Genomic DNA, 20,000 nt, shown 5'->3' with positions numbered 1-20,000 from the left:
CAATTTCTCTGTCATAATCCCTTTTTGTGTGCACTGCTACCACTTCAATTGGCATGTTGGTTACAAAAAGCATATTCTTAAGCTGAGAATGAGATGATACCAGTCATCATACAGCCAGGCAAAGAAGACAACTCTTTAAGTCCTGTCGATATTTTGGCAGTTGGGCAGCTGAAAGGGGAAAGCAGAAGACTACTACACACCTCAAGGCACAATTTGCACATTCAACATCCTACACTGAGGTATATCTTTTCTTACTACACTCACAGAAATCTGTGGTTAGAGGTCTCCAAGTCACAATAAAATCTTACTTCTGATCTACTTACTAGCGAGCATAAAAATCACAAAACTCCTTGTAGACTTTCACATCACTCTTCCGCCTCTGTGATTTGGACACGGGGACCTCATCCTCCGCTCCATCTCCTCCACCGCCCTGAAGCCTCTGATGGTAGCCGTTCATCTCGCTGTGAGGACTGTGGTGTACAGCTTCATCCTCAGGTATCGATGGAGGCATTCCACGTCCGTTCATATCCATGCTTATCTGAATTAACAGCAATAGTCCGCCTACCGCTGGCTCAAGAGAAATGCTATTAAAAGTCCTTACACTCCAGTAAAAATGCTTTGGGATGCTTCAGTGTTCGTTTCCAGCAGCAGGAATGCAGTAGGCAGGGAGAGCCGTAATCCACATAGCAAGAAGGAGAGCAAAACACCAATCACACTACACTGGGAGTAGTCTCTCTCTCTCTCTCTCTCTCTCTCTCACACACACACACACCCTCTCTCATGGACATACTCCCCCCCTTTCTCTCACTCCCCCATCAACTCTCAGCACACACACACACTTTTCCAAACTCGCTGTCTATTCTTGGGCAGGTTGCTGAAATTGAAAGGCCCACCCTGACGCCTGTCCAGGCAGAGGTCACTGTGTCAGATCGCACTTACACACACACACACACACACACACACACACACAGCATTATTTTAATTTTTGAAATCCCCAATATATAAACTGTCTTCGCCTGATATCTCCTCATGCTATCAATCTCTGTGTGTGTGTTTGTGTTAAACAGCTGGAGCTCTCAGCTTTCTGGGAGATCTAACAATGTGGCTCCAACTGAGGATTGCGCAAAGCGGGAATGTCAGACAGCGACGCAAAGAGCCTAAAAGAGTCCAGTACAAACCAGGAACAGAGAGAATAACAGTGTAACAGATTACTGTTTATTCCATCTCATGTAAGACATCATTGGATAAACACAGTTGTGAAAGAAACCAAGCAGCAGTGTGTTCGGCAAGCCTGCAGGGGCCAGACTTGAATGCGTAATCAGCCTCCTGATACGAGGTAAGTAGCTAACACATGCAGGAAAAAACAGAAGTGGCTTTAATTGCACGCATTTTCCTTTGTTATTATTATTATTATTATTTTTACACACAAACATCCCTGTTTCTTCCCTTTCCAGCTGTTGTGTTGTTGTGCAAAGCAGGAAATTCACACACAAGAAAAAAAAAGTTTGGTATCATGTCAAAGTCTGTATCAATGCAAGCTGCCTCGCTGAGTCAGAATCCCTGAACACTTTCATATTCACCAGCTCCAAAAACACCGTTTATGAACTGCTTTTGTTCTTTAAAAGTCTCCACAGGATTCAAACTTGAATTCAACTGAGAAAATAGTAAGAATCTTCTCCAATATCAGTCTGAAACATCAGAAGCTGTCTAGGGCTACAATTATAAATTTGTTAATCATCTTTCTACCCTATATTGGTCCAAGCCAAGGGCATTCCTTTAAAGCCACAATTCTCTTTGATAGCTCTTTATGTGGCTACACTAAGCTGGCATCTCAAATTAATGACCACTTCCCAAACCATCAAAACAACACCAGGCTATATCCGCAAATACGCTCCAGTGAGGCAAACATGTTTGACTCTCCACACTGGAGAGCAGCCAGTGTGTTAATCCAGCAAAGTAAGGGATGGCTGATGATTGCTTAAACCTGTAAAGCGTCAGCACCACGATGTTCAAGTCCCATGTGTCATTGTGCGTCCAGCTGAAACATGTCGGAGTCCTTCAGTATAAGTCTTACTACATGACTCCATTCTACAAATAGACACCCAGTGGAGCCTCGACTCCAAACTAGGTGCTGGCAGCTGCTGTTTTGTGTCTGTGTATGTGTGCGAGAGAATTTGTATACATGATAGAGGCCAACTCTGTCTTCGGAGTGGAGGAAGGCTACATAACTTCACATTCAAAGTCTATTACCCACATTTTTTTCTTGCTTGTTTTTAAAAGCATCATAGCTGTAGATTTTTTTTTCATGCCTCTTCTCGATACCAACGCATAAGCTTGCGACTAGCTGACTGGTGCTCTTGCTAGGCAACACCAGAGATACTAACTGGTGTAAAGACATTGTTCATATTTTATTAAAATACAATAGTAGTTTTACAGTGACTGAAAGATGTTACGAAACCACTGGCAACCGGAGAAGATGCCTATCTGTGATAGGAAGATGCAAACGAGTGAGAAAGTAAGCAAAGTAAACTCAGGAGGTAGAGACTCGGGGGGTAATCAAAAGGTTGCCAGTACGCAGATGCCTTAAACCTGCATTCTTTCTTTCTAGGAATGGGAGACTCCTCTGGTTGCAAAAATCAACTGATTGTATCAAAGTGTACAGGCTTTGATTTATAACCAATGAGTTTCTTGTGAGTTCATGGTCTCAGTTGCTAGTTTTAAGCTTGCTGAATAATATGTGGTGTTTAATCTGTAACTTTCTTGATTCAGGTAAAGAAAAGAGGGGTAAAGTACTGATAAGTGGCTCCTACTCATATTTACCCCACATGTGTCATGCCTGCTTTCCAAACATCAATATGGTGAAAAAGCTCAAGGCTTCACAACAGGACTATACTAACCCTTGGATGACATCTTGGTAGGTATGTCTGAACAATCTGGTTGTCATCAAAAGACAAAGTCTGGATTCATACATAGATGACATAATCAGCCAGACATATCACCGGGCACTATTTAAAGCCTCGAGAGCTTTTTCAGAAAAGAGCATTGTCTGTCATAATGTCACGTGGTCTGTGCGGCGAATCTTAGCCACTTGGAATCAGTATTGAGTGACCGGGGCACAATGGACGCAGGGTGGGTGCTGAACAGGAAGCTTTCCTCCTGATTACAGTCACAGCACAGTGTTCCACCCTCAAAAATGAAAGACTTGAACAAACAATTATTCAAGTTCTCTGGTGCCCACACTGACCATAGTTGTCTTTACAAGTTGGTTATTTTCTAACCATAGTGTCAATTTGAAAATATTGAATGTGCCAATATTGAAACTGGAAAATTCAATTGTTATAACTTTTCTTCTCTAGATATTATTTAAAGGCCAAACAAGTGACTTCACCCCAGAGCAGAGTTTGTCATTACTCAAAATGACTGTTTAGACATGTGAGGAGATGAAACCGCTCAAACTGTGCCTCTCGTTTTTGTTGATCATTCTAGACACACCTAAACTAGAAAATGTGAAAAAAAAAACCTTCACATAGGACTTTCTGTCTTAGATTCCTGAAGCATCCAAGACACAATACTGACAGAGTTTTGTTGCTTTTTACAACTCAGATTGGACAGTAAGTGTATAGTCTGATCCCAGCACTCAGCCAAAGAGCTTCTCAATACTAGTGAAAGAGAAAGAGAGAGATAATGTGAGTGTTGATATGAACGTCAACCTGAGCTTAAAACTGGCTACAGCAACTGTCAGCAGTTGGATAAATGTCTCTGGTGTGTTCCTTTAGCAGGACAGGATTTTTAGGCTTCATTCACTCCTTGTTAAATCTGACGTAATAGTGTCAAGCACTACTGAGGATTAAAAAAAGATACTCTAATACAGGGATCAGTGTAGCTGGTCTTCCAGCAGTTATAATCAGGTAAATAATCAAGGCATCTATGAAAGAGAATTGCTGTTTCTTTAATATTAAACACAAAAATGGTGAGCACTGTGTTTTAATTTAAGAATTGAACAAAGATTTTAAAAATCTATTCAAAAAGTAAAGACAAGATGGAAAAAACAACCTTTAACCACATTATGAGTATCGATGTTGCATAGTTTGCCCACCAGAGGGCACTCCACAACATCCCTAATGGAAACAGAGTGGATAGAGCAGAGTCAGAGTTATCTGCGTAAACAAGTAATCTGAGACTTTTTTTCCTGACAAGTTCCCAGTTGGCAACATGTGTTTGGAACAAACACAAAAAACTGTTTTTGTGTTTGTTACGTTTAAACACGTAAATAAATAACTAAATAAAACAAATGCTAAGGCAATGTGTTTGTGCTTTTTGTATCTGAAAGAAAAAAATATTTCGTAGATATGTTATTGGTTGATCATATTAGATTTTTAACTGAACAAATATCCGTGTCAGCATCGGCTGCATAACATAAAGTGAATAATTATATAATCTAGTTTTAAGCTAACATTAGCAACAGCTTTCACTTAAATTAAGGGTCAATGAGTGTGGTACAGTGTCAACATCATCATGCCAGGGCGAAAGCACCGAAAAAGTAGTTTTGCAGTGTTCTGAATTATGTCATCTATATATTGTTTTGTGGTTTGAATTGTTTGCCACAAAAAAATCATGTACTTTATCTTAATCCTCAACCAAAATCAGAACATGGGACACTCGGGATAGTGTGTCCAGCATTAGCTTGAAAGAGTGCTATAAATGACCAGTGCTAATAAAAGTCTGGAGAGGGGGAATCACTGGAGGGTTCACAGGTCAGGTTCCAATCAAATGACCTGGGCTTGTCTCCAACTGTGGAGCATGTTTAGACATTAGACAGAAAAAGGATAACAGATTTTTTCTTTATGATTTCTGTGTGCAATATTTGAGACCTTTTCCTGTCTTTTTTTCTTTTTTTTTTTTACAAAAGGAACATTAGATGTGCTGAACCAACATTTGATCCCTTTATAGACTCTATCACTGTCCGAGCCCTTGGCACTCATGATAAGCATCCATTGATTACAAAGGAGCTGATGTTTAGATGTGCACTTTTTTGACTAGCTTATCCTAAAAACACAAATACAGGTCCTCTATTTTTCAAATGAGCAAATAAACACGGCAGAGCTTCAGCAGAGTTCGGGAGCATACACCGATCAGGCATAACATTATGAAGATCTGCTTAATATTGTGTTGGTCCCCCTTTTGCTGCCAAAAGAACTCTGACCTGGAGTTCACGAGACCCCTGAAGGTGTGCCATGGTATCTAGCACCAAGATTTTAACAGCACTGATCAGTGACGTAGGGCCTTCATAGATCTGACTTGTTTGACCTACACAGTCAACAAATACTTGATTGGATTGAGATCTGGAGACTTTGGAGGCTAAGTCAACAACCTCAAACTCATTGTTGTGCTCCTCAAACCATTCCTGAAACATTTCTGCTTTGTAGTAGGGCGTGTCACCCTGTTGAAAGAGGCTATAGCCATCAGGGAGTACTCCAACGGGTCGGATCCACTATTGGATTTGTAGCATTGCTTAGGTTTGTGGTACGTGTCAAACTAACATCCAGATAGATGGCAGGACCCATGTTTTCTCAGCAGAACATTGTCCACACTGCCTTCTTCCTACAGGGCATCCAATTCTATTCTATTTGGTTTTTAAACTTAAGATGGAACCAAACCAGTTTTGTTGTTTTTATGTATATATAATAACAAAGCAGGTCATTTATTCATACAATATAATACAGAACATTTATGTTTAAATGTATATTACTCTAGGCTTAATTGGCCTCTTTCTGCAGGCTCGCTTTAAAACTGAAATCAGCAGCAGTTCTGATTCCTCTCAGCTGATGCAACACAAGGAGTCTCAGACCAAAGAAACTAATCTAACACACCACCTGTAACATACTCGCAGTGTCAACAGCAGCCATGGAAACACAGACCTGACGTCTCTTTGAGCAAAACCTTTGGCACCAAGTCAAGTGTACACACACCAGCACAAGCATAGAAGTGCACACAAACATGTAAAACTGAGTGATTCGATGAGTGTGCAAACATAATTCATGACTAACATTTCCTTTGTTTTGGGCGTTTTGTCCTGAAGGCCACTTTGACCTCCACTATCAAATGTTCAATCCCATTTAACTGCCCAGGACAGGAAAAAGACAAAGCATAACAGCAACATGTCACATGCTCTTTGTTATTAGTGCAGAGTTACTAGCAAGTTGCAATCTTCATCTTCGTTTAAAGATTATTTAACATCACCCCATCCCCAATAAATATGAATCAACTGATCATTACATGTAACGAATAAATAATTTTTACATAGTTATGGATGTTTTTTTGGTTTGGAAAATGTAAATGTAATCTAATCTTTGAAATTGCGGTGTTTGTTTTCTTTGTCAACATTGCAACTGCTCCACCTAATTCTGATGACGACAAGTGGAAGTGTGTAGGCGGATCTAACTGCAGGGCCGGAGGTAAGGGGTGGCCATGGCCACTGACAACAGAGATTAAAATGTGGCCACCCCTGTAGCCAAACCACACAACCAATAGTGAAGTAAGAGGTTATGCACACAATCATAAAACTCAAATTAGACTACTATTTACTGTTCTTCAAGCAGAACCTTTTTTGTGATATTAACTATTATTCCCTCACACGGATAGTCAACAGTACATGAATTGTCATAGGATTTATACCTAGGGATGGGTATCGAAAACCGGTTCTTGTTGAGAACCGGTTCCCACTGTTTCAATTCCTTGGAATCGTTTGCCATTTTTGCAAACGATTCCCTTATCGATTCCAGTCGCCCCGAATGACGTCACCACGTTGCGGAGCGTCATTTACCTGGCAGGAAACACGGCGCCTAAGCGGCTCAAACGCTCAAAAGTTTGATTATACTTTATGAGAACCGATGACAACAGGGCAACTTGCAAAGTAGATATTTCATTTAAGGGAGGAAACACTACGAATATGCAAAAGCATTTGCTCACAAAACACGCGATGACACGCGTTTTTAATTCCGCTCCGGACTCGTGACTCTCAACCCAGCAGCAGCGCTAACGTTTGCACGTCCTCTCCCGTTAATGCGGCAGGTAAATAATCAACTAACAGTGCATATTATGTTAGCGCAATCTGCCTTATTACAAGACCTGCCATTACTGTACATGTAGGTGACCATGATGAGAGAGACAGACAGAGTCTGGCTCAGATGCTGGCAGTTCTCGCTGCAGTCTACCGGTAGCGTCTCCTTTCAGGCCAGGATAGACGAATGTCACCGAGCAGTGTCTAAGTTTGTGGTAAAAGGCTTGCACCCATTTGCCACAGCAGATGCCCCCGATTTTTGGTAAGTGAATGTGTTTAATTGTGGGCAGGGACATTACTGGATATTCTTGTGTAATTGCCAGAGAACAATTTATGTTATACTTTGTTATTGCTACAGAAGAATGTTGCAGCTTTAAGGCAGGGATGACTCCTGGAGTTGCTTTCTCACTGCATATGCTTTATTTCACAATCAGATCGATTCGATAACAAAAACATACAGCAGCTCCTCTCCTACTCCTAGCCCTTCGCTGCGGTGGAAAAAAGAACGACTTCAATCCCCTTCAAGGAACATACGTACAAAATAGTTTTCCTGATACACCAATGGGGCGTTCAATGCCATCTTGTAAATATGAGTACTCTGGCAGAGTAACAGTTCAAATGAAAAATACACCAGAACAAACAAGCAAACAAAAAAAGAAGTGTGGGGTACCTTTGAACCAATGAACAAAGTATAACAATTTATACTTTTTAACATAACCCGACCCCGTCAATATGTGATATGTCTCACAAGAATATTTATTTTATTATTTTACATTTACAATTTTTTTTCCTGGGGACCCTGTGACACCCCATTGAAGAGCCGTAGGCTGGATCTCTCAAGATCTCACTGTTGGGTTTGTAAGGCCATGTTACTCCTAAATTTCTATCTTGTTCAAAGAGAAGATATAAAACAAAGCTCTGAGCTAATCGACCTTAGTGTTCTCCTTTTTTAAAAAAAAAAAAAGAATCGATAAGAGAATCGATAAAGAATCGAATCGTTAAACAGAATCGAAAATGGAACCGGAATCGTTAAAATCTTATCAATACCCATCCCTATTTATACCTATATAAAAAAATGATTAGGCAATCAAATAAAAACTGTTTCCACCCAAACCTTTAATCAGTTTGATAAGTGTTTCCTTCTTTGTGTTTTTAATGATTCATTTTGCTCTTCTGATTTGCTTGTTAAGGTTCACTATTATCAGCTTTACTTACAGCATCTGCTTCATTTCGGTTCTGCTGAAAATTTATCGGACATGTCTGGCACCAAAAATAGCCTAATAACCTGCCACTGTTAAATCCTGTAGCACTGTTTCTTTGGTTATATTTCTCTCTGAAATATAAATATTATCTCTTTCCCCCTTGGACGCCTGCTAGGAATAGCCCATGTTCCTCTTACTTGAACTGTGCAGTTTGTGTCATATTTCAAGCCTGCTTCTAGAGGAATATGACTGATGCATGAGCTGTGCGTAAGCTTAGAAGGATGCCACGCTGAGGATGTGAACAAATGGGTGAAAAATTTGTCTGACAGACAACTCATCCAAGCAGAGAAAAACATCCTTGCTAAAGGGTTGAACTTTGCTGTGACGCCGAGACAAATCCTGCTAGTGGAACTGATCACAGCCACAGAAACAGCGATTCAAAACAACAACATTGCAGACGTGGAAGAAGAGCAACTACGGACAAAGGTTTCGGCCTGTCTCAGCAACGCAAAGCCCCAAGCATCCAACATCAACATGGAGGAGAGGGAGGCACTCACATCACTTAGTAATGACAACAACATTATCATCCTTCTGGCAGTCAAGGGTGACAAAAATGCTAATGAGCCCCTGAAACGACAACCAGTCTTCATTCCACCTGTTTCAGTAATAAAGGCAGAAAAATTGGTGTGCCATGGGTTCCCCAGGTTCACCCATTGTGGCCAACTTGTACATGGAAGAAGTGGAAAAGAGGACTTTGTTATCCTACCCTGGAACACCACCAACTCATTGGTTCAGATATGTGGAGGACACCTGGGTGAAAATCAAATCTCAGGACATACCACAGTTCACTGATTACATTAACTTGGTGGACTAACACATCAAATTCGCCAGGGAGTATATGAAAAGTCGCAGGTTACCCTTCTTAGCCTGTGAGATTTCCATCAGTAATGGGGGACATTTAAAAGCTAATGTGTACTATAAACCAATGCATGCGAACCAGTATTTAATGTTTGAATCACAAACTGGGTGTCATCAGGTCGCTACAACACAGAGCAAACACCATCTCCACAGACAGAGCGGCCAGGGAAGCAGAAAAACATCACATAAACAGGGCCCTGGGTAAATGTAGTCATCCCTGCTGGATATTTGTTAAAGATGGGAAGGCACCTAAAGAAAGCTCCAGCCGATGCCGGAGAGAAGGACAACCGCTGCCTAAGTGAAAACCCTTAGTGATCCTTTCTGTGTCAGGAGTATCGGAACAGTTGAGTTGTGTCTCACATGACAGAGTGGATCAGAAATACAAGAGTAAATAAATGCCCACTGTCTTTCTCACCTCCGTTTTCTGACTTCTGTAGTTTAAAGCAGTCTTATCATTTATTGATGCTGCCTAAATGTAATTCTAGATAAATACAAACACTGCACAGTCACAACTGTCACAGGGATATTTAATTAATTTGTTATTTTTATGCACTATATTCATATAAGCTGTCTGTGACACTGCATTTGAATACCTGTTAAACACAGCGGCCCTGCTGAGTCCGATGTTATTGCCTCACCAAAGGTTTGATTTTAATTTAGTTGTTTAAATGTTAATTGCTCCGCCTGCTCCTCAAACCCTTTTTCAGGGTTACAGGGCGAGAACGGAGCTTTTTTTTTTTTTGGTTTGGCTCAACACACCTCTGAAGAGAGCCCTCTTTCTGTCCGCATTCCTGACATTTTTGCATGCCACATACGACTCAGCATCTCACACACACTCGCAGAAACACACATCAGAGGAGAGCGACAGCGCAAGAGACAGAGAGAGATGCGTCTGACAAAAAGAAACCAACAGACATCCAAAACTGATGTTATCATATTATAAAAACCAATATTACAAAACTCTGTACATGTACACATCTGTTGCTGCTGCTGCTCACATAACTCACAGGAATTCAACCATCAACCACAATACTTACTGTTCAAACACCACAGAAAATATCACCTTATCCATCCACGCTAATACGCAACACATCGGTAAGTAGTTTTCTTCAAAGAGCCTGTAGTAAAGATAAGTATCTGTAATATACCACACACCACATTTGCTATTTCATGTGAGACTGCAAGTCAGTGCTGATGATAAGGAAGCTGATAAGTTTGACAACACTTGGACCCCACACTAAAAATCAATGTTTGTGAACTGAGATTAAACCCTAAAAGAAACATCGAACAAAGACTTCAAAAACAGATTTGAAGAAGTTAATCGTTTGTTATCTCGCCGAACACTTCTGTAAGCACACTGCAGTACTTGACATGACCTTTGAAGAACCCGCACACTTTTAATGGTTTTTTATTTGAAATGCTAAGTGTCATTGTTGAGCCATTAAAAACCATTTACATGTGTGAAAACCAAAGTGGGCTCAACGCCCTGTGTAGACCACACTTCCTAAAAACTGAGTGCTACAGACTGACAATCGCATTGAGATGTCGGCCAATACAACACACACAATGACACAAGAAAATTGTGTGCATAAATCGTTATTTCTCACCGTAAATGTGACAGTTTGCACCCACCTGTAGCTGTCCCAAGCCAAACTCTCGCTGACATTTCCATTGTCTGGTTTTTCCTTCCTTCGCCTGTATAAGTCTGAGTTTGACAACTCTTTCAGCCTCAAAGAGTTCATCTCCCCTTTGCCTTGCTTTCTCTCTCTCCCTCCCTCTCTTCCTTCCTTCCTTCCTACCTCTCGTCGGCTGAAAACGCTCAGTCCCCAGTACGAATTGTTGAGTCTCGTCTCACTCCAGTACTTGTCTCTCACATACACTTCCAGGGCTCAAACCCTTGAGCACACAGAGGTGTGGTTATGTGGTTACACACCTATCAAAAAAGATATGCTCCCCCTCCCCCTCCTGCAGCAGGTAGAAGGGGGGGAATGCATCACAGGAAGGAGGAGACAAAAGAAGAAGAAGAAGAGTCCTCGACCTTTCAACACTGTCAACGCAGTCTCTGTTCACCTCCTACATCTCTCTGCCTCAGCACTCTCTGTACAGCAAATAAAAGCTGGAGAAGAAAAGGCATGAAGAGCTGATAAAAAGAAGCAGATTTATTTTCTCACACTTAGAATACACTCATACAGAGTGTGAGTGCCTTCTGCATAATCCTTAAGAAGGCATTCATGTTGGAGCTTTAAAGTAAAAAAATGTCAATATTGCCAATAAGTATTTGTAGATGTCTTGTTTGTTCATAAAGAAACTTTATTATGATCGATGACAGGAATATAAAGCCAAACTTCAAACTTCTTGTACTTTGGAACGCACTAAGGACCAGCGCTGATATCTGATCACGGGTACACGGGTCGGCACGGATACTATTTTCACAGCTTTTGTAAACTGAAATTATTTCCCAGCAACAAACAACAAACTATTGAGAAAAAGCAAAATGTCACTCTATGAATAATTCATCACAGCACTATGTGGGAGCGCTTATGTGGGAAGGGCTAATCTACAGCGAACACAAACCACAACAGATATTCAGGCGCAAACCTCTCAAAACATGAAGCTGTGATGTCATCAGAGAAGGGACGGGGTTCGGTAAACAGCATTCACAGCCATCAACTGACTATATGCACGCTCTGTCAAGGAAGCTCCCTCACACAGAGCATTTCCTGAGATATAAAGTCGAAGGGTGCGCGACTTCTTGCTCTGCGTGCTTATATGTGCTAAAGTGCAGTATAGCGATCAGATGCATATTTCTTTGTCGGCCTTGAAGCCCCCTGATCCTGCTGCGCTTTGCCACAGGCGAGTCTTTTGTCCCTCACGTTACATCTTGTATAAAAAGGCAGGAAGGTTGTGTTTAGCTAAAAGAAGACTATACTGCACAGATGGCCTGTTTACCTCTGCCCTGCGCCTAAATTTAAATAAACCTAATTTAAATATTTTACTGCCCACAAAACAAATATAAGGTTACGTTCTCTTATTTCATTGGAGGATTTTAAAAGGATCTATTTATGTATCTGCAGCTACTCTTGCACATGCCTACTCAGTCTGCTGGGCTTGAAGAAGGTGCTGTGTTCTGAACTAGTAGATAAGACAGAGAACCGACCAGCATTCATCTTTGTCTGGGCAGTTTTACTCATTTTATGGCTAGTTCCTAGAGTTTGTGTATTCTAAACATCTGCGGTACTCCGCTGCATGCCAGAAAGCATACCTGGCTACAACAGGAAGGTGTTTAGTTCAAACTTGCAGAGCACAACAGGTAGCTGGGTTGGATCATGGTGTCACCATAAATGAACCACTTTGGAGTTCATGTGACTCATTCATTTAACTTCATCTCCTCTAAAAGTGTCCTGGTGCAGCTGGTTTGGTGTTAACATCTGCACAACGCAACCACAGGTCGAGGAGAGGTGTCAAAACACCTTTGAAACAATTATTTCATTTATTATATTATTGTTTATTAGCACATTTTGTAGAAAGTTAACAGCTCAGCTATAAAGGTGCTGGTTATAGAACAACCTACTACTTCTCATGAGTTAATTCTGATTGCTTTCTTAGGAGTTCTTTTTATTAAATAAAATGACCATTAGAGATGCAAAGGTACAGCTCAGGTTTGAAAGCTGTTTGACGGCTGACAAAAATCATGTATGTACAGACAACTACACGCAACATTTCCACCCCGCAGATTCACCTTCAACAGCCTGCCTTGACCTGTTCAGCATTCCACGTAGCCTTAACAAACACTTGCTCTCACACACACACTCATGCACAGAGTGTGAATTTTGAAATTTAATGTCAGCTTCACATCCTGGAGCAGCTGGAACAGGGTCACAGCAGCTCCGGCTGACATGTCTCAGTATGCCATAACACTCATGATGAATCCCAGACTGTTCTCTTTCTTCCCCACTCTTCACATGCTTCAGCCAGTTTCTAAAAGTTTCCTCGGAACGAATAAAAGCGTGCCAGCTGTATTTCGAAAAGAGGAAAAGTGATGTTGTGCAATGACATTTGTGCAATTTGGAATTTAAGGGGATATGTTGAGTTAAGACTGACTCATCGTCATCACCACACATACACACAAGCTGAGCAGACGTTTCCCACAAGCCCAACAAGCCTTCCACCATGAACACACTGCCACTGTGTGGCCGTTGCTGACATTACAGCTACTCTTACTGACTTCGATTCTACGCTTTTCATATTCGGTTTGTGTGACATGCACCACTGCAGGTAAGAGATGAAACCCATCACAGTGGGATTAAGAAACAGTGCTAACAGTAGCACAATGCTGCTTCTCGTTTAATTTAAGGTGTTGCATGCCAGCTCTGCGTGCCTATGTGTGGTTTACGTTCATGCCAGAAAACAAACTTCATCACAATGATGATTAATATGTTATACAACAATAAGCTGACAGTGGAATTACAGCTTTTCTCTGCAGAAAAGAGGAATGAAAGTCAGTAGAAGAAACAGAATAAATGTGTGTGAATGAGAGGGATACAGGTTGAGGGTAGATGAATTTTAATACCTGGGGTCATCCAACCAAAGCAACGGACTGCACAAGAGAGATGGAGGAGAGAGTGCAGGTAAGGAGGATTGGGTGGAGATGAGTGTCAGGGCTGATTTGTGAGAAAAGGATGGGAGCAAGAGTGAAAGAGAAGGTGTACAAGATGGCAGTGAACCCTTCTATGAAATATGAAATGATGGTTTGCAGGGCGTGGCAGTGAAAAAAAGATCAGAGGCAGAGGTAAAGATTTTCATTATGTGTAACCAGAAGGTACATCAGAGGGACAGCTCAGGTTGAGGGTTTTAGCGACATAGTGGGAGACGCAAGACTAAGATGGTTTGGACATGTGCAGAGGAAGGATGGTGGCTATACTGGACAAAAGATGTTAAAGATAAAGCTGCAATACAACAGGAGGATCAAGAGGAGATTTGTGGCTGTAGTAAAGGAGGACATGCACGCATAGACGTGACAGAGGATGACAGGGTTAGGATGAGATGGAGGCAGATGATCTGCTGTGCCGACCCCAAAAAAGCAGCAGCAGAAGAAGGCAAAGACTTCAGGCCCTTAAGTATCAACTGTGCAACATTTAAGTGCCACAGCCTACCTGAGTATTGTTGCTGACCATGTCCATCCCTTTATGACCACAGTGTACTCATTTTCTGTTTCCTGTTTCCAGCCAAGCCACAAAGCCCAAACAGCTCAACCTGGTTTTTTTTGGCCACCTAACAATATGTTCATTGTACTCCACAGTCACCAAATTTCAAACCAATAACGCACCTTTGAGATGTGGTGGAAGACAGGAGATTGTGCAGCTGACAAATCTGCAACAACTGTGTGATGCAATCATGTCAATATTAGGTCATTTCTGAAGGTGGTCAAATAGGTACACTATATAATGTTAAATTAAAATAATAAATTGATTCTTGCCAGGATTGACACCTGCATGAGGAAGCACAGACAACTAAAACAGACGAACACCCTGACATGTCTTTCACTTGTGCACGTAGTAAAGCCTCGCAGCTGCTAAAATCACAAAAAGTGATAATGAAATGTAAAAAAAACAAACATCTTACCAATATTTTGTCAGACTGCAGCTAGAATATTTCGGCCGTTGGTGCAAAGTCCCCTTTGCTATAACTGCAAACACTCTAACAACCGTTATCTCAGTCAACGCGGCCACATCACTTCCTGTTCACAGCTGTGTGTGTTTGTGGTCACTTGTGTCTACATGTTAGCACTGTGTGTGTGTTTGAGAGTGATGGGGGGGGCGTTGTTCAGGCCACTGGCTCGCAGAATGTTTGCCATAAAAGGTCACATGGAAAAGGGGGAAAATGGAGGAACGAAGTGGCGCGAGGAGCCGTTGATGAAGAAGCGTTGATAATAAAGTAATTCTCACAGAGCTGCGAAATTTGGTGTTTCTCTCAGTTTTAATCAAGAGGGTAAACCACAGGCTGAGCTCATGTTATATTGTGTGTGTGTGAGGGATTCATCATAGTGATGGGTGTGCCTTCATATGTCTAACAACAGGCTGTTTCACTGTGATGAGACAAAAGAGATTGCTAAATATCTCCCTGCTGAAATAACCAAGCGCCCATTTATCTCTACCAACAATATGATTGGTTCAGTTTTTCAGTTCCCTGATTCAACTTAGATTAACTCTCTGGATACATAAATTCTTTGGAAAGATTCACTACCATTATCACAGGATACAGAGAGAGAGAAAAAAAAATTTTTCTCACATCTTCAAAAATGCATATCACATTAAAATAATAATTTTTAAAAGTCCTGATGTTCAGTACAACATATTACAAGCTAATCTTGATACAAATAATCAAGGAGGAGGAACTCAAGTCATGCACGGCGTGTAGGGAATCTTTAGCTCGCAGTCAATTGCAGCAAAAAATTCCCGGTTTGATCCCAGGAGGAAACACAGATCCCTTTGGGGATGTGTCAGGATGAGAAAAAAACCTGCCAAATCAAACATGTGGGCTATAAACAACAAAGCAGCCAAAAGTAGCTACTTCTTCTTCTGTCTGCAGGATTAATAATAGCTACATCTGCCTCACCCGATTTAAAGGCCATCTTTTCCACACACAAACACTGAGGAACTTCTGTAATTACTGTACGATCATTACACATCCTGTTGGTCCATACTTCCCCATGCATCGGTCAGGCTCCCAGCTGACTAACAGAAGAGTTTTTCTTGCTCTGAATGAGCCTTTGAGAGGTGACTGCACATGACAGCAGGCATGAGCGGAGCATTTATTAACCCTTTACCTCTTAAAAGCCTTCTAGGAGTAACCTTTCAAGCACTCTTCTGAACTGAGCAGCTTCTGTCCAATTTCAGGCCTGCTTATAGAACAAAATGACTGAGTGTACATCAGATGTTAGTGAGAGTGGTCTCTGCCTCTGCATATCTTCATGAGGGAAAGAGTTAAAGGCAGAAGTCTGTGCTTTTTCCTGTCAAACACTTTAATTAGTTGCAAACCAAAGGCTAAAAACATCAACAGGGTTTCATAAAAGCCGCAGACAATCCTTCAGCGTACTTACAAAGAGGAACCATAGTGCTTTAGAGCAGCACTGTGGCGTGAATGGTTTCTACCTGTAGGAAAGAACTTTGGCGCCCCCAAAAGGAAAAAAAACAACAAAACAATTGTTTTTTTTTATCTGTTTTTTTTTTGGGGGGGGGGGGGGGGGGTGATATACATTTTTGCTCATTTATAATAATTTAAAAAAGCAACAGGAAAATGCAAAGACTTCTGTTAGATAAAATAACACAACCTCATTGCCTTTAATGTTTTAGTAGCAATTAGTCATTAGCCAAGAAAAAACTCTTGCTGTGGCGATGTTACCTTGATTAATTACTGTGACTGAGGCTAACTGCTCCATCAGTTACAAAGTCATCTTCTTTTTATTTTGACTTTATTTATCAAAAACAGCAGCCCCGACACTTTTAACACTATGTTGTTTTCTTGTCATCAGTGGGTGGCCAGAGCAGGTGTAGTAATCTGGAGGTTGGTGGTTTGATCCCTGTCTGCGCCAAAGCATCCTCAGGCAACATACTGAACCCCAAGCTGCTCTCCGGTGCATCCATTGAAATCAAATCAAATCAAATCACTTTTATTGTCACATCACATGTGCAGGTACTTTGGTACAGCACATGTGAGTGAAATTCTTGTGTGCGAGCTTCACAAGCAACAGAGTTGTGCAAAATACAATAATGTAAACAAGCAAAATACAAGAATGGCTACATCTGAAACTAATAAATATATGTACAATATATAATAGTATATGCATTTCTGGATGTGTATACTAAATATTTTTCTACGTGTGTGTGTGTGTGTGTGTGTGTGTGTGTGTGTGTGTGTGTGTGTGTGTGTGTGTGTGTGTGTGTGTGTGTGTGTGTGTGTACACATATTTTACAAATTAAATAGAGTAAACTAAATAGAGTAACATTCACATTGGAGTGTGAATGTTAAACAGAAAGCAATCAGGTGTAGAAAAAAATTAGTTGTATGGATGAGGCATGTTTTCAGTCCTCAAGTTGAGTAGAAAAGCTCCATTTAAGTTTTGTCAGTTTGCTGTTCTGGAGGATTCGGGTGTGTGTTAAGGCAATGCTACAATCTTACCAGGAAAGAACGTCCCAGCAAATTCACCCCAATGCCAGAATGCACAATGCTCAGACAAACTGCAACCCCCCCCTGAGCTACACTTCAGACTTTACAGGCCTCATTTAAAGAATGAATAAGTATGTGTTGTTAGGAAGGGTTTCCAGGAGAAAGCCTCCTCTCTCTGAAAAACAAACAAAACAAAATGTGGCGGCACGAACTTAGGTTTGCAACGCTGCATCTGCACAAACCACAAGATTTCTGGAAGACATGAATCCAAAGTTAAGACGTTTGACAATAATGCACAGCTCCACCTTTGGCAAAATCCAAACACCTCATACCAACTGTCGTGCATAGTGTGAAGGGAGGGGTGTGTGATCTGGCACCTGGGTCGACCAAGAACTCCTCTGTAAACCAAAGTATTCTAGAGTCAAATGTGAGGCCATCTGTCCAACAGCTAAAACTGGAATCCTGAGCACAGCAGCGAATCCATGACAGAATGGCCAAAAAAGAAATGAATCTTCATGCTGCAACAGTCCAGGCGTTGAAATCCTGTGGTGGGACCTTAAGTGAGCTGTGCATAAACAAATGCCCGTGAACCTCAATGAACTGAAGCAACGCCAAATTCCTCCACAATGATCTGACAGACAGATAAAGTCATACAGAGAGCAATTCATTTGACTTATTGCTGCTAAATGTGGCTCTACAAGCTACTGAAACATGGGGTGTACTTGGTTTTTTCCCATGACTATAAATACTTTTTAATGAGCAGTAAGAGGTAGGTTCTCACTGTGAGGCAACAGTGTAGACAATTAGAGAAAGCTGACTCAATAAATTACTTAATGGTGCATGGAGATTTTTCCAACAATTAATCATCAAATATATAAGAAGGAACTGTGTCGGAGGAAAAAACAAACAAACTTATGTTTCTTCTTTTAAAACCTGAATTGTTTAAATAACTCCTGCATTTCAGAGTGATTGAGCACAGTATGAATAATCGCCCACACAGTTAAATCCACCATCACACAACTTGACTGCTTCCAAACAAGGACAAGTCCACACTGGAGACCGAGACGCTGGTCTAAGCTCTGGTTGTATCAACAGAATGTGGGATCAGATAAAAAATGTAATGCAATGGGAATGCAGCAATCCTCAGGCTTTTAGAAGGGCTAGTCATCTTAGAGCTTTTAGTGCTTTATAAAAGCCATATTCATCCTAACCCATAATTAATTCTGCAGAAGCATTCATGCTGTTTGGAGAAACTACTGCTCTGAACAGCAGTCCCACAGGGACTGTTTAGCCAGGAAGTGATTTAGAAAGCAGTACTGTCCAGTTTCTTTATATGAACATTCCAGGGCAGGGTGGAGGTCACAGAGAAGAGGAACATCCTCCTCCGTTTTTTTGTTGTTGTTTTTTTAAAAAGAAAGAAAGAAAACATCCACAAAAATATATATTGCCTTCCTTTAGAGAAAAATATTCTCAAGGTTTTGTGCTTTTGGAAAAACCCACAGGTCTGTTTTCTGTGTGAGAAGGGCATGCATCAATGACTTGCACACATGAGTACCAGGTCAACAAAAATGTATTAAATATAAACCCAAATTTTCAAATAAAAGCTTGTTAAAAATCAGGCTTGGAGATTTTCATTTGGTGCAAGGCTAAAAACTCCAGATTTTGTGGCCTAAATTCTGCACCGTCATATAAACACTACATCTTTAACAGTGCAAAACTTGGATAAAATTGAAAAATTAAAGTCGTTAAAAAAACAGTAGTGCTCTTTAGAAAATCTGTTGCAATTATTAAAAATATTCAAACATAAGGTAACATCATTTTCAAACCTCCAGACCATGTCGTTGGCCACACAGAGCAACAGACCAAACAGATTAAACAGCTATTTAAACAGAGGTTTCTTAAACCAAACCCACTTCTGATTACGTATCATTTTCCATGTGATAGCTGGACGTGTTTTACTTCTAATCATATGTTATAAAAACTACGTTACCCTTTTCCACAGTGAAAGTAACTAGGTAGGAGGCGCTAAAGAGGAGCTTAAGTTGTTCTAAAGATGCAATACAATAAATATGACTGTGTTACTAATTATCTTTACTATTACGTCTATTTTAGAGAATTGCCTCTGGAGTATATTGTGTATTTAAAAAGGTCCAACCGCCTTGGATGACTTATAAATGACTAAACTGCAGTTTTTCACTCCACAAAAGAACAGAGAATAGCGGACTGTCAACTTTTCAGACCAATTTCTCTCTTTTTAGAAAAAATAAAACTTTTTAACAAATCGCTCACCCGTTTGTCATTTCTGTAATGCCGAGCATCACTGTGCCTTCTCTCCCACCAGATGTGCGTCACCCGATCACTGTTGCAGCTGTCCAGATGTTGTGCAGTCCGGGATGTAACGTTGGTTTTCGCACAGCGGAGTAGAATGGCGAGAAGGGGCCTCGCCTCAGTCCGGCCGATCTCACTCTAGTGAATGAGCCACTTCCAGGTGGGACCTTTCAGTGTAAAACAGCAGGCTTGCAAGATTCAAACAGGACCCTAAAAATCGGTTTAAAAAGAATAAATTCCTCCCTTTTTGCACAAACTCGAGCAACACATCATCTTACGTGGGTCTCCCACGATATCGCACGAGACTATTAACACAAATTTAGTTT

The 20,000-nt window shown here is 40.9% G+C and overlaps 1 protein-coding gene and 1 long non-coding RNA gene across 11 annotated transcripts in view; one reads left to right on the top strand and one right to left on the bottom strand.

Moving 5' to 3' along the window:
- Window positions 1-19,826, bottom strand: part of LOC113007664 (LIM and senescent cell antigen-like-containing domain protein 1) — a 37,056-nt gene extending 17,230 nt beyond the window's left edge. The window contains exon 1 of one of the 10 annotated variants that reach the window (XM_080290350.1): window positions 19,636-19,826. In XM_080290350.1, the coding sequence (XP_080146476.1) occupies window positions 19,636-19,664 (29 nt within the window). In that variant the 5' untranslated portion in view covers window positions 19,665-19,826. Of the gene's footprint in view, window positions 1-323; window positions 669-10,217; window positions 10,356-10,812; window positions 11,048-14,802; window positions 14,927-19,635 lie in introns of those variants that run through there. The other 9 variants (XM_026144443.2, XM_080290352.1, XM_080290353.1 and 6 more) reach the window with 9 other exon arrangements.
- LOC145420926 (uncharacterized) lies at window positions 6,803-8,027 on the top strand. Its single transcript, XR_013902161.1, has 2 exons — window positions 6,803-7,071; window positions 7,150-8,027. It is a non-coding gene; the product is annotated as an uncharacterized LOC145420926 (long non-coding RNA).
- Window positions 19,827-20,000: the final 174 nt, after the last annotated feature.

The sequence above is a fragment of the Astatotilapia calliptera genome, chromosome 16, assembly GCF_964374335.1.
Source record: "Astatotilapia calliptera chromosome 16, fAstCal68.1, whole genome shotgun sequence".
NCBI lineage: Eukaryota > Metazoa > Chordata > Actinopteri > Cichliformes > Cichlidae > Astatotilapia > Astatotilapia calliptera.
Note: the sequence above shows the minus strand (reverse complement) of the source record. Positions and strands in the feature narration are given on the sequence as shown.